At 36.1% G+C, this 19,787-nt stretch overlaps 1 protein-coding gene and 1 long non-coding RNA gene across 7 annotated transcripts; one reads left to right on the forward strand and one right to left on the reverse strand.

Moving 5' to 3' along the window:
* Window positions 1–4,258: 4,258 nt before the first annotated feature.
* LOC107221558 (protein AF-10) lies at window positions 4,259–16,680 on the forward strand. 5 transcript variants are annotated; one of them, XM_046736891.1, is made up of 14 exons: window positions 4,259–4,669; window positions 5,561–5,640; window positions 6,201–6,371; window positions 6,562–6,759; window positions 7,053–7,170; window positions 7,360–7,709; window positions 7,840–8,159; window positions 10,561–11,010; window positions 11,172–11,355; window positions 11,533–11,728; window positions 12,144–12,296; window positions 12,382–12,664; window positions 12,972–13,100; window positions 13,197–16,680. In XM_046736891.1, the coding sequence occupies exons 1-14, from the start codon at window positions 4,561–4,563 to the stop codon at window positions 13,345–13,347; spliced, it is 2,892 nt and encodes a 963-aa protein (XP_046592847.1). In that variant the 5' UTR covers window positions 4,259–4,560; the 3' UTR covers window positions 13,348–16,680. The 5 variants fall into 5 exon arrangements, with proteins under 5 accessions (XP_046592847.1, XP_046592844.1, XP_046592846.1 ...); XM_046736888.1 differs by having other exon boundaries at window positions 7,053–7,709; XM_046736890.1 differs by having other exon boundaries at window positions 7,053–7,709; window positions 12,400–12,664.
* On the reverse strand, window positions 5,163–6,205 carry LOC124293916. Of its 2 annotated transcripts, none has more exons than XR_006903790.1 (3): window positions 6,047–6,205; window positions 5,712–5,953; window positions 5,163–5,348 (listed from the first exon to the last, which is right to left on the reverse strand). It is a non-coding gene; the product is annotated as an uncharacterized LOC124293916 (long non-coding RNA). The 2 variants fall into 2 exon arrangements; XR_006903789.1 differs by having other exon boundaries at window positions 5,521–5,953.
* Window positions 16,681–19,787: the final 3,107 nt, after the last annotated feature.

A 19,787-nucleotide genomic window follows, 5' to 3' on the forward strand; every position in this document is an offset into this window, starting at 1 on the left:
AGGTAAGTATTATGTAATCGGCGACTTCTTAGGTTACATATACATACTTATTACTAACACGTAATTATTCCCGTCTGCCGTTACTTGTTATTGCCGGCACTGCACTGGGCGTACAATAATAATCATGCCATACGAAAATATAATACATGATATATTTTCCTCAACCCAACCCGAACCGACCCGCAGAATTCTCGTAGCCATGTTACGTTCCAAGCTCGATTTACAAACCTTGTAGTGTTTAGGTTCACGAACTTCGATGACCTGGTCGTGTGGATTCCTTGTTCAGCTTGTCTCAATTTAGAACCATGTTTTTGTGGATCGTGCCAATTATCACTGCGCGAGATTGAAATAATTCGTTTTACAGAACACTTTAATTTAAAATACGCATCTACTAACAATGAGATGTTCTTTGAATTGATTTTCGAAGTTTGGTTTTACAATATTGTTCGATGGTTCTAAGTGTGAGCGTTTTGTAATCTAGAATGATCTGGATTGCTCGTTATTTTGAAGTTCGTTCCGAATGGTTGAAAGTCTTGATTTGTTCTGTGGTCTTTGGTGTCTAAAGTGATTCTCTCTTGCATTAGTTTGGTTTTAAAGTGGGAGTTTTGAAGAGACTCTTAATTAGTCTTTATCTACGTCAGTGCAACACGATTAGTTTTAAAAGAAACCGAACGGTGCAGTGCTGACCAGATATAAGTTAGTTGCAAGAATGCTTTTCTGAGGTCTGAGAATGATACTTTGTGAACATGCAAGACCATTGCACACTTAGGTGGTAACTGAATTTTCTAAGACCCCAAAGTTTTTTCCAATCATTCTTCATTTTACTTTCACAAACAACCCTGATTCAAGCACGCTGACTTTAAAATTCTACTTTAAAGCCGCTTCTGGGGTCAACTGAAGCTAATGGTAAATAATAAATATAATATAAAATAATAAAAATGTAGTTCTAGTTACAAAATGAAGATTAGTTTTGTAGCCGTTACCAGAAAGTCTAAGTTACTCACTATTCTTTCTCACTACGATCACTGTTAATATATTTTTTTTGTAACCGTTGTGAAATTTAATACTTGTGCAACAATAAATTGATGTTAAAGCTTTATTTAACTAAAAAAGTAGAGTAAACCGAACAAACTGATTTTTCGTAGCAATTACCGGAAAAGGATCGACGATAGCGCAAAATGGTTACGTGTACGTCGTTTTTCGTAATTCCGACAATATTCTAATAGTTTTTTTTCCGATTCATCAAGTTGCATCAAACATCTCAATAATCTATGTTCCTATCCAACTGCAATACTGTCTGATTGTGAAGGACGTCACATTACGTGATCCACGACCAGTACACCCGAGAGCTATACCGGATCTTTTTCTTACATTGTTATGTATAATCTACCTAAAGTACCCGTTTTATTGGAATTGGAATTTGATGATGCCATTAACTGAGCCCATCAGCCACTTTCATTGCATTCATTAGTCCCGTAATTTTGAATATATTTGCGCTATTTGTACAGTTGAAGTATATCAACATCACCTGTTCCATGTTTACCATGACCAACATCACGTCTTGTTCTGCTTGTTCCGTGTTTACGCAATATCAAATCTATGATATCTGCAATATTGAAGCCAATGTATTCAGCGATCCATTCCGTGCCAGTATATGTATTGTTAATTTATATATCTGTAGGCATTGCTGATGTACCTACAATTTTCATCGCACAATTAAGAAACCTTATGCACTTTACTCGTTTTTATTGATTACTTCGTTCGTGACAAAACTTTTCTCTTATCAATCTAATAAATCTAATATTGTACTATAATCATTGTTTTTAATTATTCTTACATACGTTTTATTCCGTGAGTGTGTGTGTGTGTGTGAATTATTATACGTATTGCAATGAGATCCGACGAAGATCCGTTATAAAATTCTGCTTCATCCACCGAGCAGGGGCGCCGTTTCGCTGAGAACAAAAAGTAAAAAAATATGTAGAAAGCAAGTTCAATTAACGGGTTTGCTACATCTGGAAGCTTGCGTCACTGTGCTTGAAAACTATTGCTAATTCAGTGAAAATTGTTGCTAAACTTCAATAGCTAAAATTCTTGCCATCTCTATATTAACACTAAAATTTGTTGGTCCGGCGAATTATTTTTCAATGTGTAGGAATCCCACGCTGAGGCTAATTGATGTGTTACTATAGAGTTGCTTTTTAACGAACCACTGTTTTTTTCATGTGAGTCAGGTAACTGAAATATAAAACTGGAGTTGTGTATAATAAGGGCCAACGTCAGGAAAAATCAATTCTGTCACCGACACTTTCGCGTATAACACGTCCAATTACAAGCATGCACCCTGATCGAAGCTAGCCAGCCATACAATCAGTACCTTCAGAATACGTATCAATTATCATCGAACAATTTCATCATCTTGGCTGTTCGCTCAACAGATGCTTGAAAAAGAGGACTTCATATAAATAAATTGCAGTCTCACTCAATACATAGTTGAGACACGCATTTGTTTAAAAAAAACTTTGTCTTGTTCTATGCATGTCTGGTGGTGACAAAACGATCTGTAAGATCAAAAACCTCACAGGATTGCTATCCATAGTAGACGAGTAATATGCGTTTAATATAATGGGCAAACCACTATAAATTTATTATAAACTATAAATTCTCGGGCTTTCTTTTTGTTGTAACTATTTGTAATTTCACTTTTCAGTACTATTTTTATTTCAGGTGGCCACAACCCATATACCTCTCTTTAAACAACCTCTTCAACTCATTCATCTCCACCTTTCAGACCCGTAACAATACGCAATATTTTCACTTCTTTATATTAAATAAACGTGCTACAATGCAAGGTGTAATTATTTTGCTCCACCTTCGTTTGATGCAAAATTGCACGTAATAACTATCAGTATCGTTTGAAAACGGTCGTACGTATATAATGTCCTTTATGTTATGAACACTTAAAAATTGATCCAGTGACGGAAGAATTTAAAATATTTTTAACACACTAAATAATTTCTAATTGACAATAATTAAGATTTAGCATTTCGAAAATTGAGAAAACAAATTGTTTTTATACGTCTATCCACATTATACATATCCACTTACCTCTTCGAAATTTTGGACAAAATCCAGAGAATTACTTTCACTTTTACCATATCTGTATTAACGTTCTTGCCGTAACGCGAAAAATGTTTCAGAATTTCGTGGATATTCTGAAATCTTGAGTCATTGTATTTTATCAATCGATAATCCTGAAGTTGTTCAAAAAGTGACGATGGTATATTACCAGCGTCTGCCACTCAATAACTGACGGTTATGAAGAACTTCTTCTTACCTGCGTGGCCAGTCACTTGGTTAATAACACATAAAACTGCTAATATCTCCAAATCTGTCCAGATCCAACAAACTGTTGCGAAAAATAATCCAGGGTTAACAGTTCTTATATGCGAATGACGCCGCGCCGTGCAGAATCGGATCGCCGCTGCATGTTTCGATAGACGGTTGGGACCAGAGCCGAGCAAGTGTCGGCTGTGTTTACGGATTGCTGTCGCCCGCAACGTCAGGCGTAAATTTGAATACCACAAACCTGAAGCCTACTTACCCGCCGAGTAATGGTCACCAAAATTTGTCCAGAAGTAACCGTTTTCGAATTCTTCCATCACACACAAATGAAAGACATCACGGTTTCTCGATTTTTTGGAACCAACTGAAAAATTCAGGCTGATGAAAATGTATTTCGAAATAATTCTAACCTTTAAAAATAATGTCTTAAGTTGACATTTTTTAACGCGCGCGTTCATTTTACGTCAATTTTCTAACACAAATCGACGCTACGTGATTTCATTATTCGGATCGAACGCAATAACCTAATGAAATCACTTAGCGTCGTGTTGTGTCAGAAAATTGACGTTAAAAGAAGCGCCCAATGTGACCGACAAAGTTGACTATCATAACATAGCACTATTTGTATACTTCGAAGAACGCATACCTATTTTCCGACCGTTATTCGACATGATTTGAGACTGTAGCCATTGTTGGCTGCTGTATTAAATTAAAAAGGTTAAGAATTGTCGAAGCCTTTCCCCTTGCTGGTTGTGATTAAACATGTCGACACCAATGAAAACCTAAGCCCCTATTCGCCAGTCTCTTTGATTAGAGAGTCACTAGCATTGCCCAATGGTCCATGACCCATGATGCATTTTTGTTACGCGCGGGATTGCGCATGCGCTTGCTGCGCAACAACAAAATAAAATGGCCGCATAGTGAGATAAATAGAGAGTACGAAGAGTAAATAAATAATTCGCGTGGCTCGGTTGTTAAAACGGTCGTCAGGACGATCGAATGTTATCGAAAAGAATCAATTATCCCAGCCCCGAATAGCCGCTGGTAATATCGGCCCGCAGCTCGGTAACAATACCCAATAGAGTGATAAGAAAAAAATAGTGCAATCGTGTGCATGCGGTTAATTCCCGATACCACAAAACACGATGCTCCGTTTACGAAGCGATACGAAAAGGCGAGTTCGGCTGGTGTAGCTCACGAGATCTGTACCGCAGCATGAAGGAGATGCTTGGAGGTTGCTGCGTATGTTCGGACGAGAGGGGTTGGACGGAGAATCCGTTGGTTTATTGTGATGGCCAGGGGTGCACGGTCGCCGTACATCAAGGTATAACACGCATCTGTATTATCGCCCCCTCAGCTCCCCTCCTCTTCCCCCACCCGCCCACCTCCTGGTCCAACTCCTCATAATCCCTGTTTCTTAACCTAGTGGAAATCAGGAGTTTGGAATTGCTTCCCCCCCGCAGGTCTCGAGACTGCTCTTCTCTTATTGTATGATTAAAATTTCAGCCGACTCTATGATACGTCAGAATGAAACGAAACAACTTTAGGCAACTTGGTTTTATCGAAGAGGTTAGATCAAGTTCTGAAATGATGAAATGATCCTTCCACTCTAATCAACCCTCACGCAATGAGACCTATTTTGTACTTTCCTAAAACTCTTTGTTTCGATGGTACGCGATGAACGTTAAAACGTTGACAAGAAAATAAACCAGCGATTCATATTCGTTCCCACTTGCAGTAAACTGTATAATTAGATCAATATCTTTTTAAAATATGGCCTCTTTAACTTTAATAGCAGCCCTCAAATGATACGAAAAGTTGTTAAAGGTTACAACGGTATCGGTAGAAAAACACATTTGCTTTATATATCAATTATTATTACTTGAGTTTTATTCTCACCATCTGCTGTATCATCTCCTTGTTCTACAGTCATTAAAAAGACCTCCTCTGTGATTTAACCGCCACATCAAAGGTTCACGTTACATTCTCTCCACTCTAAATAGCTGTAAAGGAATATGATACGAAGCATTGTGTGACCTGTGCATTTTGAGAACAACAAGCAAGCAGAAATTGAATATTTCGTTGTTATTCATCTAAACATTTTGAGATTAAATTATTCAGTCATTATTTTTCCTTAACAATACGTATGATGAAATATGTATGATCTTCATTTACCATGAATTAGACAATTAAAATCTGTATCAATGCTTTGCAGCTTGTTATGGGATTGTTACGGTACCAACTGGCCCATGGTATTGCAGAAAATGTGAATCGCAGGAACGTAGCGCACGGGTGGTAAGTTACTTTCATCAGTGAGTGATACTGGAATTATTCAAGATTTTTAATACGTTAAAAAGAGTTCTCACATTGATCGAAACTTCCTTCATTCGATGAACATTTTGACTTAAATTATTTTTAAGGATAGCAGAAGATGATGCATTTAACGAATACCAGTTGTTGCATAAGTTGTTCAACCTTTTGCAGTCATGAAAGAAACTTGCATATGTGTAAATTTGTGTCAAGGTTCTAAAGACGCTTGACTATAGTAATTTTCTTTTGTGTTATATAACTTTGCTGAGGTAAATGTTGAAAGGAAATGAAGCAGCATCTAAAAATAGGCAAACAAGAAAATCAGTAATTATAAATTCTAAGCAATATGTACAACGAAAAAAGGTTCTTCAAGTTCCCTGTTTTTCATTACCTTTGTATTTTTCACCTTTCAATCCAACGATGTGCCTATACTAATTAAAAAAATGACTTATAACCGTGCATTAGATGGGACTTATTTTTAATGGTAAACGTAGACTAGGCAGAGGTAGGTTGTAGTAATTGTGTGGTTGTGATGCAAAATGTTGGAGCAGCGCTGCGAGCTGTGCCCAAGCAGGGATGGAGCTCTCAAGAGAACGGATCAGGCGGGCTGGGCGCACGTTGTGTGTGCTCTTTACATACCTGAGGTCAGATTTGGCAACGTTACAACGATGGAGCCAATTATCCTGCAATTGATACCATCGGAGCGATTCAGTAAGGTAAATAAACCATGCGTCATCCGAATACTAATTTAAAAATGATTGATCGTGTCAAAATGTTATTTTGTCAATCATTTTCCTATTTTCTCAATTCTTCTGTATTCATTTCACTATCGCTATCACATCCACGATGTTCGTTTTTCAAGAATAAGGGTGTTGCCCATGTTACAAATTTATCCTATGTCCTCAGACATGTTACATCTGTGAGGAACAAGGCAGAGGCGGCAGGGCTAATGTGGGAGCTTGTATGCAATGTAACAAAGCAGGTTGCAGACAACAATTTCATGTTACTTGTGCTCAGGCTCTGGGACTGCTTTGCGAAGAAGCTGGTAATTATTTGGACAACGTAAAATACTGCGGTTATTGTCAGCATCATTATTCAAAACTGGTGAGTATTCCGAATGTTGTCGGTGCTGTTATAGAATTGAAGATTATTCAATTTTAGCAAAATGATTCCGTACGAATTGTTTCAATCAATTTCGATAGCTTGTGTTCATATGTTACTCAGTTCGTTAGTATTTTTGCATTGACAGTATGATTGGCACAGTTGAAAATGATTTTTAATTATCATTGAGAAAAAGTGATTACGATTATTGAATGTAATTAATGTATTTTTCTGCTTTTTAGAGTCCTGTAATTGATTTAGTAAATAAATTGAATAATCATACTGTCGAATTACAGAAAAAAGGGGGTAACGTTAAAACAATTCCTCCATATAAACCAATCCCAGCAGACAACGGTTCTTCGGATTCGTCGCCCGAAAAAGAGGCTGAAACACCTGTAAAAACGTCGAGCAGCGGTAAGCGCAAGAGTTCAAACTCAAAGATGAACGCGGCGTCGTCGTCGTCGTCTAGTTCAAAGAGTAAATCAAGCGCTAGTCCTAGCTTAGAAATAAATGGAAATGCCGACGAAAAAAGTGGAAGTGGTCGTAATACGCCTAAAGAAAATTCTTCCAACACAAGTAAATTCACCACCTCAAATTTCGTAGAGACCGTTGTCACTCAGTCGGAGAGTGTTTTTGGGCACGAGAACGTTACTGCAAAGTCTGGATCTAATTCAAATGTGATTCACAAAAGCAGCAGCCTGTCCAAATCCAGTTCCTCCACGTCCGGTAAGGCCTCTAGCCATGTGAACAAAAAGAGAAAAACCGGCGCCCGAACACCGACTGTTATTGGAAATGAAAATTCAAATCATTCCGTTAGTTCCGAGGCAAGTGGTTCGGTTGTTGTCGCTGTTAGTTCAGTCCTTCAGCAAACTATTAACACTAACATTGTTCTACCAACCGTTACCGAAGCTACCAGTCTGAGTACAACCACCGATCCTGAAAAAACAAAAAAGGTAAATTCCTCTTACCTTTTTTCACGTTCAAAGTGGGCATTTTGCATGACAAATTTCTATCTCAAAATAACGGAGCCATAGCATTTCGCGTTGAATATATACCATTCACTGACAGAGTCATATTTTACAGTCGAAAATAGAGAGTCCGCCGGCACAATCATCCTTGCATCCTCCAATCACAACTGAGACTACAACAACAACACCAGTTATAACATTGATCACTCAAGCTCAACCTTCAGTTCCTGCTCAGTCACCTACCACAACTTCCAACAGCATTGTTGTCTCTGTGCCGTTGACGGCGACTTCTCTTCCCAGCTCCGTTCAGAGTGTTGTTACAAACGCTCCCACCCTCTACCAGCAAATACAGCAAAGTGTAGTCACTACAGCTGCTACCAATGATTCCAAACGAAGTCCAATTCCAGCTGACGACATGCCAAACAAGAGATCACGGTGAGTCTAGAATGAAAAAGCGTTAATATTTACTGCATATCAAAAAAATTTCAAGTTTTCCTCCAAGTTTTGAAGTACTATTATACCGGGTATTATAAGTTCGATATTTTCAACGGAAATTATCTGGTTCCATGATTAACCACGATTATTTTATTCAATATTTTACATGGCGTTACAGAGAAAAACAATTAGTAATAAATATTTGTTTCTTGGATATGAAGGTCAATGAAAACAAACGTCAATTTGTTAACGTTTCGGCCCGGGTGGGGGCCCTCCTCAGAACGAATTTTTTTTAATATGATAATCTGGTGCGAGAATTTTTTGGATAATAAAGCATGATATGGAACATGCCGATGACACAGAATTACAGAATACAATTTTAAAATACACTGTTACATTATACGGTGTAATACGGAACTCCCAAACACACATCGTGGAACAAGATTACTGGCAAGGAAGGAAAGAAATTGAAATTAGATGACCGTTAGAGATGTTGACACAACAATGGTCGGACTAGAAGAAAAGCTCTTTCCTTCCTTGCCGGTAATCTTGTTCCACGATGTGTGCTTGGGAGTTCCGTATTGCACCGTATAATGTAACAGTGTATTTTAAAATTGTATTCTGTAATTCTGTGTCATTGGCATGTTCCACATCATGCTTTATTATCCAAAAAATTGCTCGCACGAGATTATCATATTAAAAAAAATTCGTTCTGAGGAGGGCCCCCACCTGGGACGAAACGTTAACAAATTGACGTTTGTTTTCATTGACCTTCAATCCAAGAAACAAATATTTATTCGTCATTGTCGAGGTCAAAAAAATCATATACAAAAACAATTAATGTACATTTTTATTGACCATCAACATGTTGAAAGATGCAGCTGATACCTGCTGTTTAAAACAGCAACTAGGAAACCAGCATAGTTTCATCACTCATCCTAAGCCCAAAAAAATGTGTTATACTTCAGTTACAGTGAAACATCCCAATAGCGGACATATCTTTGGGACTGAAAATATTGTCCGTTATTAAGGAGTGTCCGCTATTCAGAACAATATTAAGGTGTACATTGTATACTTCTGGAGATTTTTAGGTTGCCCGTTGTAAAGAGGAATCTGTTGTCGGGAGGTGTCTATTAATAAAAGTTTCACTGTAAATGTAACTACAGTTATTCTCAGCCGATTCAGGAAATTATTTGTCAATGATATAGCGTGAGCTCTATTTCAAGCCAAAATATAATCAATCAACAGAAATTCAAAAGTATTAGATATGAAATATTCGCTCTTTTTTGTGATGCTGAGATTATCTTTCATAACTCCGATGGATGTTCTCAGACCAGATGTTTACAAATTTGAAAAAAAAAATTCAACTTTTTTTCAATTGTAAGATAAAAGAAATTGCGTGCATGATCAATGCGGGAGGCTTTTTTATTCGTCCTAGAAGTTTCAGCAAAGTATGGAAAACTGGTAGGTCATTGTTTATCTGTGAATTTTCAGCCAATCCGTTTGCGAATGATGCATTATTTGAATTTTTTTCGCGCAAGATCGAACCGCTGAACAAAACAGGGATGATATCGACGTCATGGACGTTATTCGAGTTCGATAGCCGCGTTCAAAATGGCCGGTGTGAGGGGTAAACAAGAAGCAGGTTGTTCTAACCTCATTTAAGTGCAATAATATCTGGATTCGATTGAGAATATCGGTGATTTATAGTGAAATAAAACGTTATATCATATGAAGAAGTTCATTCCGCAAGTGTGAGTCATATTTCGGAACCCATATCTTTTCACACTTACGTTAAAAATCAGTTTTACTGACATAAAAATCAACTGTTTATAACAGTAGTACGGCCTTTGTACGTATATCGGGCACAGTAGTTCACTTCAGGTCATGCCACTGCTATGGATTTTCATAAAAATAGAAATTAAACCGCCCTGATAGTCCCCCTACATTTGGAAAAATCGTATTATTACCAGATCGGCTAGCTGACTACTCTTCAACGTCTATTTCCGCTTTTAATCGTGTATCAAATATCACCCTTTTCAAGGTTATGTTCGATCATTATTTACAAATGAGATCGTACTAGGCTGTAAATACACACCCCTCCACAATTACTATCCCACAATCAACCTGCAAATGTCACTTTACCAACACTCCGTAAATTATCAAATATTTGTCCGTTTTATTTTTCTATCTTTTTTCATTCTTAATCATATTGGCGGTGGTAAAAAGATGAGGCCTTATTAATAGAAATTTTTTTTCCAGTAGATCAGAGATCTACTTATCCTTTTCATAGCTTGTGATGAAAGCACATTCCTCAGTATTTCCCAGTTGTCAATTAAGCGTTGCGTTCTCTCAGGGTATGGAAATCCAATAATAATGATTCAAAGTTTCGTTTTTTCAGGTCACACTCGTCGGACAAGCCGGATAAACTGCGGAAGCCGAAACGGGGCGGCACTTCGAGCAGTCAGCCGGTTCCGCCACCGCCACTAACAACAACGACAATATCAACAACCCTTCCCAATAGTATAGTCAGCACAACTAAACGCGGAAGTCGAAGTAATCATCCAACGCCACCACCGCTGATAACCGTGGCCCCAGTACCATCCATAATTCAAGGGCCCAGCCAAGCAGTCGGTCACTTCAGCAGTGTCGGAACTGGTTCAGGGATGGGACCTACTGTCAAAGATTCACCACCTAGCAGCCCTGGTTCGGAAAGCATGAGCAACTCTGGACCTGTTCGACGAAAGCGCAAAAGCGCTGGAGGAGCTTCTACCACACCAACACCTTCCACGTCAAGTTCCACTCCGACAGCCATGGCGAACAGTACTAAGGATGAAAAAGATGTAAAATTGTGAGTAAAATTTCAGTTTTTATACATTCGGTTTTGATAATTTGAAAGATGTTATAGAACCAGCAATAATCATTTTTACGTAATTTCCAGACAACGTAGCATAAAAATTTGAGTTACATGATCATTTTTCTAATTCTGGAACATTTGCTTCTGATTAATAGGTTCCAAAATGGTATCAGTGCACCACATATGCTTGGGAATCAATTGAATCCCACTTCTACAATGGCACAAAAAATGTCTGACACTCTCACCCAAGAACTAGAGGCTCACTCGATTTTCACCGAAGCTAATAATCCTACGAGCAGCTTGGTTGGACCACAGTTACACAGTCATGTCATTGCCTCTGTGAGTGCTCGTTTCATTATATGTGTTAAAAACGTTTTTCTTTATCCATTCATCCGTAAAGTTTTTGATTTTGATTTTTTATTTTTTTTTCCCCCTCTTCTGTAATCATCAACAATTATTTATTACTCGCGGTCAAAAGAACTCGCATTTTCATTACCAACAATATTTGACATATAGGTAAGATCCAACCAATCTGCACCCGCGACAACGTCTTTATCGTCCGTTTTCGCAACTAACACTGGTCCAAATACTGGCGGTTCTGGTGGCAATGTGTTGGGTGGAGGTGCAATTCCTCAGACATTGGATCAACTACTCGAAAGGCAGTGGGAACAGGGCAGTCAATTCCTCATGGAACAGGCCCAGCACTTTGACAGTAAGTGTACGGCAAGAAAACATTAGCTTCGCTTTTTTTTGCAAATGCGTGGTTGATGGGGCAAAATAAGTGACTGTATGCAAATAACAACTAAAAAAAAAAAAAAAAATACCCATCTGCTATTGTAAACTTTTAACCATCTCTGTACAGAGCTAAGTGATTTATTCTGCTGATTTTTTTTATCCTGTGCACGAAATTAAAACTTTAATATGCTGCTTTCAACACTAACCTATGCAATTGTACAGCACATAAGCTTGTAGTTTTATTGCTGTATCTCTCCATGAATTATTGAATTATTATTTTTGCATTTAAAAATTATTTTAAATCATTAGCAGTGTTGATCGACTACACTAGATCTTCAAATTTTGTTTGTGTGTTTGTCACACAAATTCACCACTAATTTTTTCAATCACAGTTGCCTCTCTTTTATCGTGCTTACATCAATTGCGAGCGGAAAATCTGAGGTTGGAAGAGCATGTCAACAGTCTGCTGCAAAGAAGAGATCACCTGCTAGCAGTGAATGCTCGGCTAGCTATTCCACTGACCACACAACCAAACACACATACAGGTAAATAAACGACACAAGGAATTCGGTAGCTTTATTTCGACTGGTGTATCTCAAATGCATATTCGTATTCGTTTCACTATGGTAGATTCTCTTTTTCATATAGTGAACAACATACATCCTTCGGTGAATCCGACGCATTCGAATATTCCGCATTCGGATATCCAGCCAGGAGGACCCGCCCCAGTTTCTCGGGTCAACCGTGAAGCCAGAGTGAATAATAGCTACTTACCTCATTCAAGTTCCAGTTCGCATTCCACTGTCATGGAAAACGGATTACCACCCGACCCTTCCCCACCTGCAGCTGCTTCCTTGACACAATACCAACACAGAGGCTCACTTGTTCCTCCCCAACCAAGTCCAACGATCAGGTAATTTCATTCAAGACACTCAATCATTGTGAACATTACCTCACCACAATGTCATCACCACAACAATAACTTGAAATCTTGATGAATCGTTAACATTATGCTTCCACTGTGAAAGTAAAAATTGTCCAAATTAATATACAGGTACAATGCATCTTCTTTTGTAATCATATTTTCAAATTTTTGCAATTGATTGAGATATGTACATTAATTGATCACAAATATCGGGCCGCCCTCAGTTATCGAATGGTTTGATATATATTTTAAAACACTTTGTAACGTACAGTTGTTTTTCTTTCTTTCGTGAAAGGCATGGTCCAGCAGGAACTGGTTACCATCAAGCTCAACCTAGCAATATCGTTTCGCCTGCAAGTGCAAACAGCTCGGGTGTCGTTCGAAATTCATCGGTGACACCAGATCCTCTGCGAGGTGTACCTAGGTAAGATTTTCAATTGCCCGAGTAGTATGTCACGTATTTTGTAACTCCATAAATTTTACTACAATTCAACATGTGCTATTTTGCGCCCTTTTTCAGATCCGTGGCACCTTCATCGAGCAACTATATGCCCACACTGTACCAGCAAACAATGTCCAACTTGGCTAGCAGTCAAGCGGGAAGCATACACAACATACATTCACACGGACCTGCGCCTACCAGCCACGGACCTCCGGGCAAACCCAGCTGAAGGTAGGTGCGAGCCCAGAACGGGCACAACATTGCATCTTCAACTAGATCTCAAGCTACACCTTGCGCTAGCGAGCCGCGTTTTCATCATAAGCGGTAAACTGCTCGGAGTTATACTAATATACAGATCGGCAGTATACGTATTGATACGGGAAAGAAGAGAATGAGGTGAATTTTATGAATGTAAGTATAATCAAGTCGTGAGGTTGAGGCAACACGAAAATTTAGTTGCCTCGAGAGAATATCTATCTTGTCCTTGTTAAATCATCTTCAATGGAAGTTAACTGTGTCCTGTGACAGAATTTTACTTGCAATTAGAAGAGGATTTACATTCATTGAACTTTTTATTCGAGGGTATTAATTTGCATTAATTTTCCTTTTATTCCATTCATTCTTCATATATTGATACGTATCGTATGCACGCAATTATTGTCTTTGAACGATGCGTTTCAGCGAAAAAATTCTTGCGGGTAATAAAGAATCGACTGCACATCCAGACAGAATAGAATTAATAGTTATCAGCGTATTTTAATTGTGGGAAAAAAAATGATTACTCTCCCACAGTCGTTTCAACCGAATCACGTTATTCAGGATATATATACGTATTTCAGGAATATGTTTATATTAAAATCCAATTTGGCAGTACAGAAAAAATTTCTGTACGTCTGTATTTTTGACGAACGAATTCCCATTTACGGGGAATGATCCGTAAGTAACACTTTTAGTATGCGAGATAAAGATATTGAATTAAAAACTTGCAAAATTTAATGTCGCAATAGCTTTTAATTCTATTTTTGCGAGCAGTGCACCAGCTATTTTATATGTTCTTCATATGCTACGCAGCAGGAAAAACAATTATAAAGAAATAAAATGGTCAGTTTAGGATGGTAAAATATTGAAAATGGAAAAAAAAAAAATCAACATGTTAAATTTTCTTCATACCAATTTGATGGAATCGTTAGCGTTTCATTATTTTTGGTATGAGCGGTAATAAGACTCAAGTCTCGTTCTTGGTTTATGTACAAAATAAAACAATGACGAATGTAAAACTGATTTTATCTTTGGGTGTGTTATTATTATTAATGATTGTTGTAATTATTACGTCTATCTTATGTTATTGTTAAAACACGATTAATAACCAGAATTAGAAGAAAAACGTCATTAAAATGTGACGGGGAAATTCTCAAACTATACAATGTATCACGCGTATGTCATTAGCATACACGGAATTTTTCGCATTGGTGTTGTACGATTTTTTTCCCTTGTACGTATGATATATAAAATCAAAGAGGCACATCCTTCAGCATCTTTGTTTTCTACATAAACTAAGGGTCATTCACTATATTATGATTGATCAGAGGCTGATTTTAGGGTATAACATTTTTAATTTTTAGGGTGTTTTAATTGCTACAAAAGGATTCGAATGAAATTTATTTGACAACAGCGCTCAGATCTGTTTTTTGTTTGTATAGGGATAAAGAAAGTAAAAAATTTTTTGGTCCTTTCATTCATGAGGGTTTATATTTTCTGTCGATTTGAAAATTTTCGAAGATGACAACTAAAAACAGGTCTTCAATACTTATGAACTAATGAATTTTTAAGTATAAGCTGGTATAAGAAGTTTTCTCGCATGTCAAAACAATCTTAAAATAGCGTTGTGTCAAAAATTGACAGTTGACACTAAATATGAATAAAAATCCCACAGATGTACAAATATTAGAAACGTAAGTAAGTTTACTTATCGTGAAGGGGAGAAGGGGAAATGAATAGAATTAAAAAATAGCAATAATGATAGTAATTGTATAATAAATCATTTTAAATTACACACACGTACAATTGAATGTCCGTTAATGAAAATTGGTATGTGATTTCAAATTTAAAAGAATCAAGCAAAATTATCTGATGAACTATTTAAACGACAAATATATTTGAAATTTAATGTACAGCTGTTGGAAAATAATCAATTTCCACGTTGCTTTCATTTTGTTATTTAAGTATTATTATATTATTTCGGCTTTTCTCTTGGTTTCGTTTTGTTTTCAACCGCCGCATATAAATCTTTAATATGTCTAGCTACTACGTAACCGAATTTATAAGATCCACATAACGATTGGAAATATATAATAAAAAATTGTTCACGTATGTATAATAGATTCGTTTGCTAAATTTAACTCGCATACAAACTGCACCCAATATTGTAAATTTGGAATGAATTTTTTTTATCTTATTTCAAAACCAGTATCGAAAATTAATTGTGAACCATAAAAATTAATATTTAGTTGTATAATGTAAATGACAAACACTGCCTTCCATTAACGCCAATTTTGAAATAGGTCAACGCTCTTGTGAGCGTAGAAATTTATAGCGAGCATGAATTAGTTTTATTTTATAATTATCATTAGTTGATTGACTACCTATTATTACTTAATGAATAAAAAACAAATCAATTGTGACATAGACTGCCGTAAAAAGACCGATCAGCCAGGGTATCCCAGGGACTACCCTTAGAAAATTCATTTTCAAAATTGCGAATCATCTCATCTTGTTTTGCGTTATTTATTTTGTTTCAAATCGCTTCTCAATAAAGAGCACAATAACCAACAATTTCAAAAATAATATTCCATTCATTTCTAAGAACATTCTATTGGGATATGGTTCGTATCTTCACCGAGAGTATAATCCGTTGAATGATGTATTAATTGACAAGTAGAATTAGAATTCATTTTTTTCCTATTAAAAATAAAATGATCGCATGTATATATACCTAAGCCACAAGCTGTGAGCTCATTTTATATTTACAGATGATTCAGTTTATTGTATACACATGAAATAACTCTTTGAATTTATTATTTTTGTCAAACCTTTTTTTTTTCGCATATCATTCTTTATTCCGATTATTATCAATGCCGAGAGCAACAGATTACAATGATCGTAATAAAGTAATAGAGAGAATTCATTTCAATTTTTGAGAAAAAGCAAACTCTTCTCTTAACAAAAGATCCGCTAAGAACTACAAATTCTTTGATTCTTCTTCGTCATTGAAACAAATTGATTGAGTAGACCTCTATTTATTACACATGCAAATTTCATTAGCGAATTAATGACAGCCTGATAGAATAACTTTACACATTGCTTGTGGAGAAAATTTATCACCTTCTCGTTTCTGTTTTTATCATGAATTATTTTTTGCCTCTAAAACAGGATGTGTGTAAGCACCTGTGTAAAAATATCATTTGCCCTCGATATTTCATCTAAATCGCAAAAAAAAAAAAAAACACCACATATTTCTAAATCGATGAAAAGAAATGAATTTTCAAACCCTTTGAATGGTATTGAATGAATGGAAAAGAAAAGGTGAAAAGAAAGATAAAAATTGGATACAAGTTTTGAGTTTTTAATGTCAAAAATTGATAGAAAAAGGCAAATACAAACCTTTTATAAACAAGCATAAATGGGCATTTGAAAATTAGAAATAATCAGAGACCTACATGTATAAAAATCATACACACAACTTGTATATCATACATAAATTGCTAATAGAACGAAACACTGATCTAACAGACTAAAATTAAATATTACTCAGGGAATTAGTTTATTCTACTTCCTTCAATTTTATAATGAAATATGTAATAACGATAGTAATAATAACCATCATAATTAGTAGAGAGAAACAATTTGTCAACTATCTTGCAATGTTTATCACTCGTTCAGTTATCCGTTTCATGTTGTTGTTTTTTGTTTTTTTTTTTTTTTTTTCCCCGTTTCCCGATTCATCTGCTTAATTTTACTGTTAAACCCAAACTTAATTTTATTATTATATTTGCGTTTTCTTTCTTTCCTTAAATGTAATTTCATATTTTGCCTGTCCTAATGGTATTTTTCTAAAGGCTTCGAAAAGTAGTACAATTTTTTGCTCTTTCAAACGAGTGATAAAAGTGCAGAACAGATTTCTAATTGTATAGATTATGATAAACAAACAGTGCGGTCTTGAATGAAAAATAGTATAAGAATTTCTACAATACCTTGTAATACTAAGTACGACTTTTCATAATGGGCTAAAGAGAAAAGAAAGATAAAAATTGTAAACAGAAAGTGGGAAATAAGAAAAATCGAGAGAATAACAATTTTCACCGAATCGCCGTATTTTTATATAGGCTAGAGTAAAAAAGAAAAAAGAAAAAGAAAAATACAACAAAACAATGATATTTTCTCACAGTAATCGTGCCAAATTTTTCTATCTTATTACATTTAATTGATTAATGAATTAATCGGTAGGCATGTATAAAAATAATTAAAAAGAAGAGAAAAAAAGAAATATACCAAAATTAGGTTTTGATATAAAAATACCAAGCTGAGAATTATCAGCTGTATTCACAGTTATAACACAATGTCATCGAGCATGTATTTATTTATTACAATATATAATAATACCCGCATGTCATTTTGTAATGTGTAACCCATAGGTGTTCAACAACTAAGCAGCTACTTAATGCCCGTTCATTCGCAGAAATAATCTAACAATTGTGGCTATGAATTTTCGGTGAAAGTCTGTGTAATGAAATCAAAGCATGAAGAATTGATTCATGATGTATCCTTCAGATTTTCAGAACATGCTAGGAAAAGAAATTGTTCCATTTTACCATGTATTACCATTCGCCCGATACTAACTAACAATAAGCTCTTGCACTTGTCAACACACGGATCAATTCTCGATTCTGTGAATGAATTGTAATCTTAATAGAAAAAAACAAATTCAAGTTATTTTCGATGAATGCCGATGCTATACGCTTATTGTATAGTGTATATCAGTGAAACACTACATTGCATTGTACCATATTCAGTAGCAGAGGAAAAACAAATATTATAATATTCTAATATAGACGAAGTAAAACGCTAGTTTTATTTTATGTATAAAGTATAAATCGTATAGAGCAGACCAAAACTCTTTTTAATTCCGTTACTGCGCGCCGGTCTGAATTAATTTGTGCATGTTAAGAATTATTGAACAAAATATTAGAAAACCAAGTGACTTATTCTGTTTCGTTGTCTACTGGTGGATATTTATTCAATAATAATTACTAGAAAACACAAATATTATGAATTTTGGCCTCCTCGTATACATAATAATTAATAATTATTATTCTGTAATAAAAACATGAAATGCCATATGTGTTTCCAAGGAAAATTTTTTTAATAAAGTCTGATTGTTTTTTAACTTGTAACAAACTATGGTTATCGCAATTATTAACCACATTCCAAGACAACAACGATATGGTACATCAGAAAACTAAGTTTATCGCGCTTTTTACCTGCGTCAAACTAGAAACTTCCAAATTAACAAAGCAAGGGAGCTGGTGTGCGCTGCCCCTTATTGTATGCAACTCGTAGATCACGGCAATCTCTATGTGTGCATATTTCCAGGGTACTTGGAGGAACCACACAGATTTTAATCGAAATGCACGTGATGTCGGAACAATGTGAAACACGGATAAGATCGTTGCTATCCAGAAATGTAGGTACAACTTAAATACATATATACATACATACGTGTATGTGGACATAATAGGATTTAAAATTGAATTCTAACGCGTTATCTGCCGCTCGCTAGAGAGATTTTACGCTGAATTCACCGCAGTTGATCCTGTGATCTTATCAAATTCTATACCTGAACAAATTTGATCCCCTTATTGCGATAAAAATGAACGGATCTCTCCGCGATGTGAGTGCAACGACGGTCGCTTTAAAAATTAGCCTGTAAAAATTACCGGTATGCGTTTTTTCACTAATAAAAATTTGTACGGTCGCATGACTTATTTACAAAAGAAATCCGATCATCATCGAAGATGCAGATTGGCAGTAAAAGAAAAATTTGAAATATTCTAAATCGAAACGTTCGGCCATTCAATCATTTCCAACTCAATATAGCGCGTGGTGTTGAGTTTGAAATGCGGTCCAGGTTTGGTACCGAAAAAAGCGGTAGCCACCCTCCTTCTTGCGGAGGAGATAATCGTTTCGATCCGAAGCCCTTAATAATTGCATTATAACGAACCTTGGGTTCTCTAAGCCACAAGCGCCAAAGCGTGTTTGCACTATTCAAGTGGGGTGGACTTTGGGACCCCTGTGGTGCAGCTGCCCAGGTATTTGCGTGCCCTAATTTTTACCTTTTTTAGGGTCCTTTTCAAAGAGGGGGACCGTCTCTTGCTCAGTTCATGTTTCGTGCGTTAAGCCATCATACCGGCTCTCCGCACCCTCAAACTTTCAATTATTATATAGATGCATTTATTTTGAAATTCAATCCTTTTCTTTTTCCTAGCGACAGAGATAGTTTTGATTTCAGCGTACTAAATTCGTACGATATATATAAATGTTTTTATTTATATTAATAATAAATATTTTTCTTTTCTGAAAATTCACATGAAAAATTTTCAGACGGCCACATCA

The sequence above is a fragment of the Neodiprion lecontei genome, chromosome 4 (genome assembly GCF_021901455.1).
Source record: "Neodiprion lecontei isolate iyNeoLeco1 chromosome 4, iyNeoLeco1.1, whole genome shotgun sequence".
In the NCBI taxonomy this organism is placed as follows: Eukaryota; Metazoa; Arthropoda; class Insecta; order Hymenoptera; family Diprionidae; genus Neodiprion; species Neodiprion lecontei.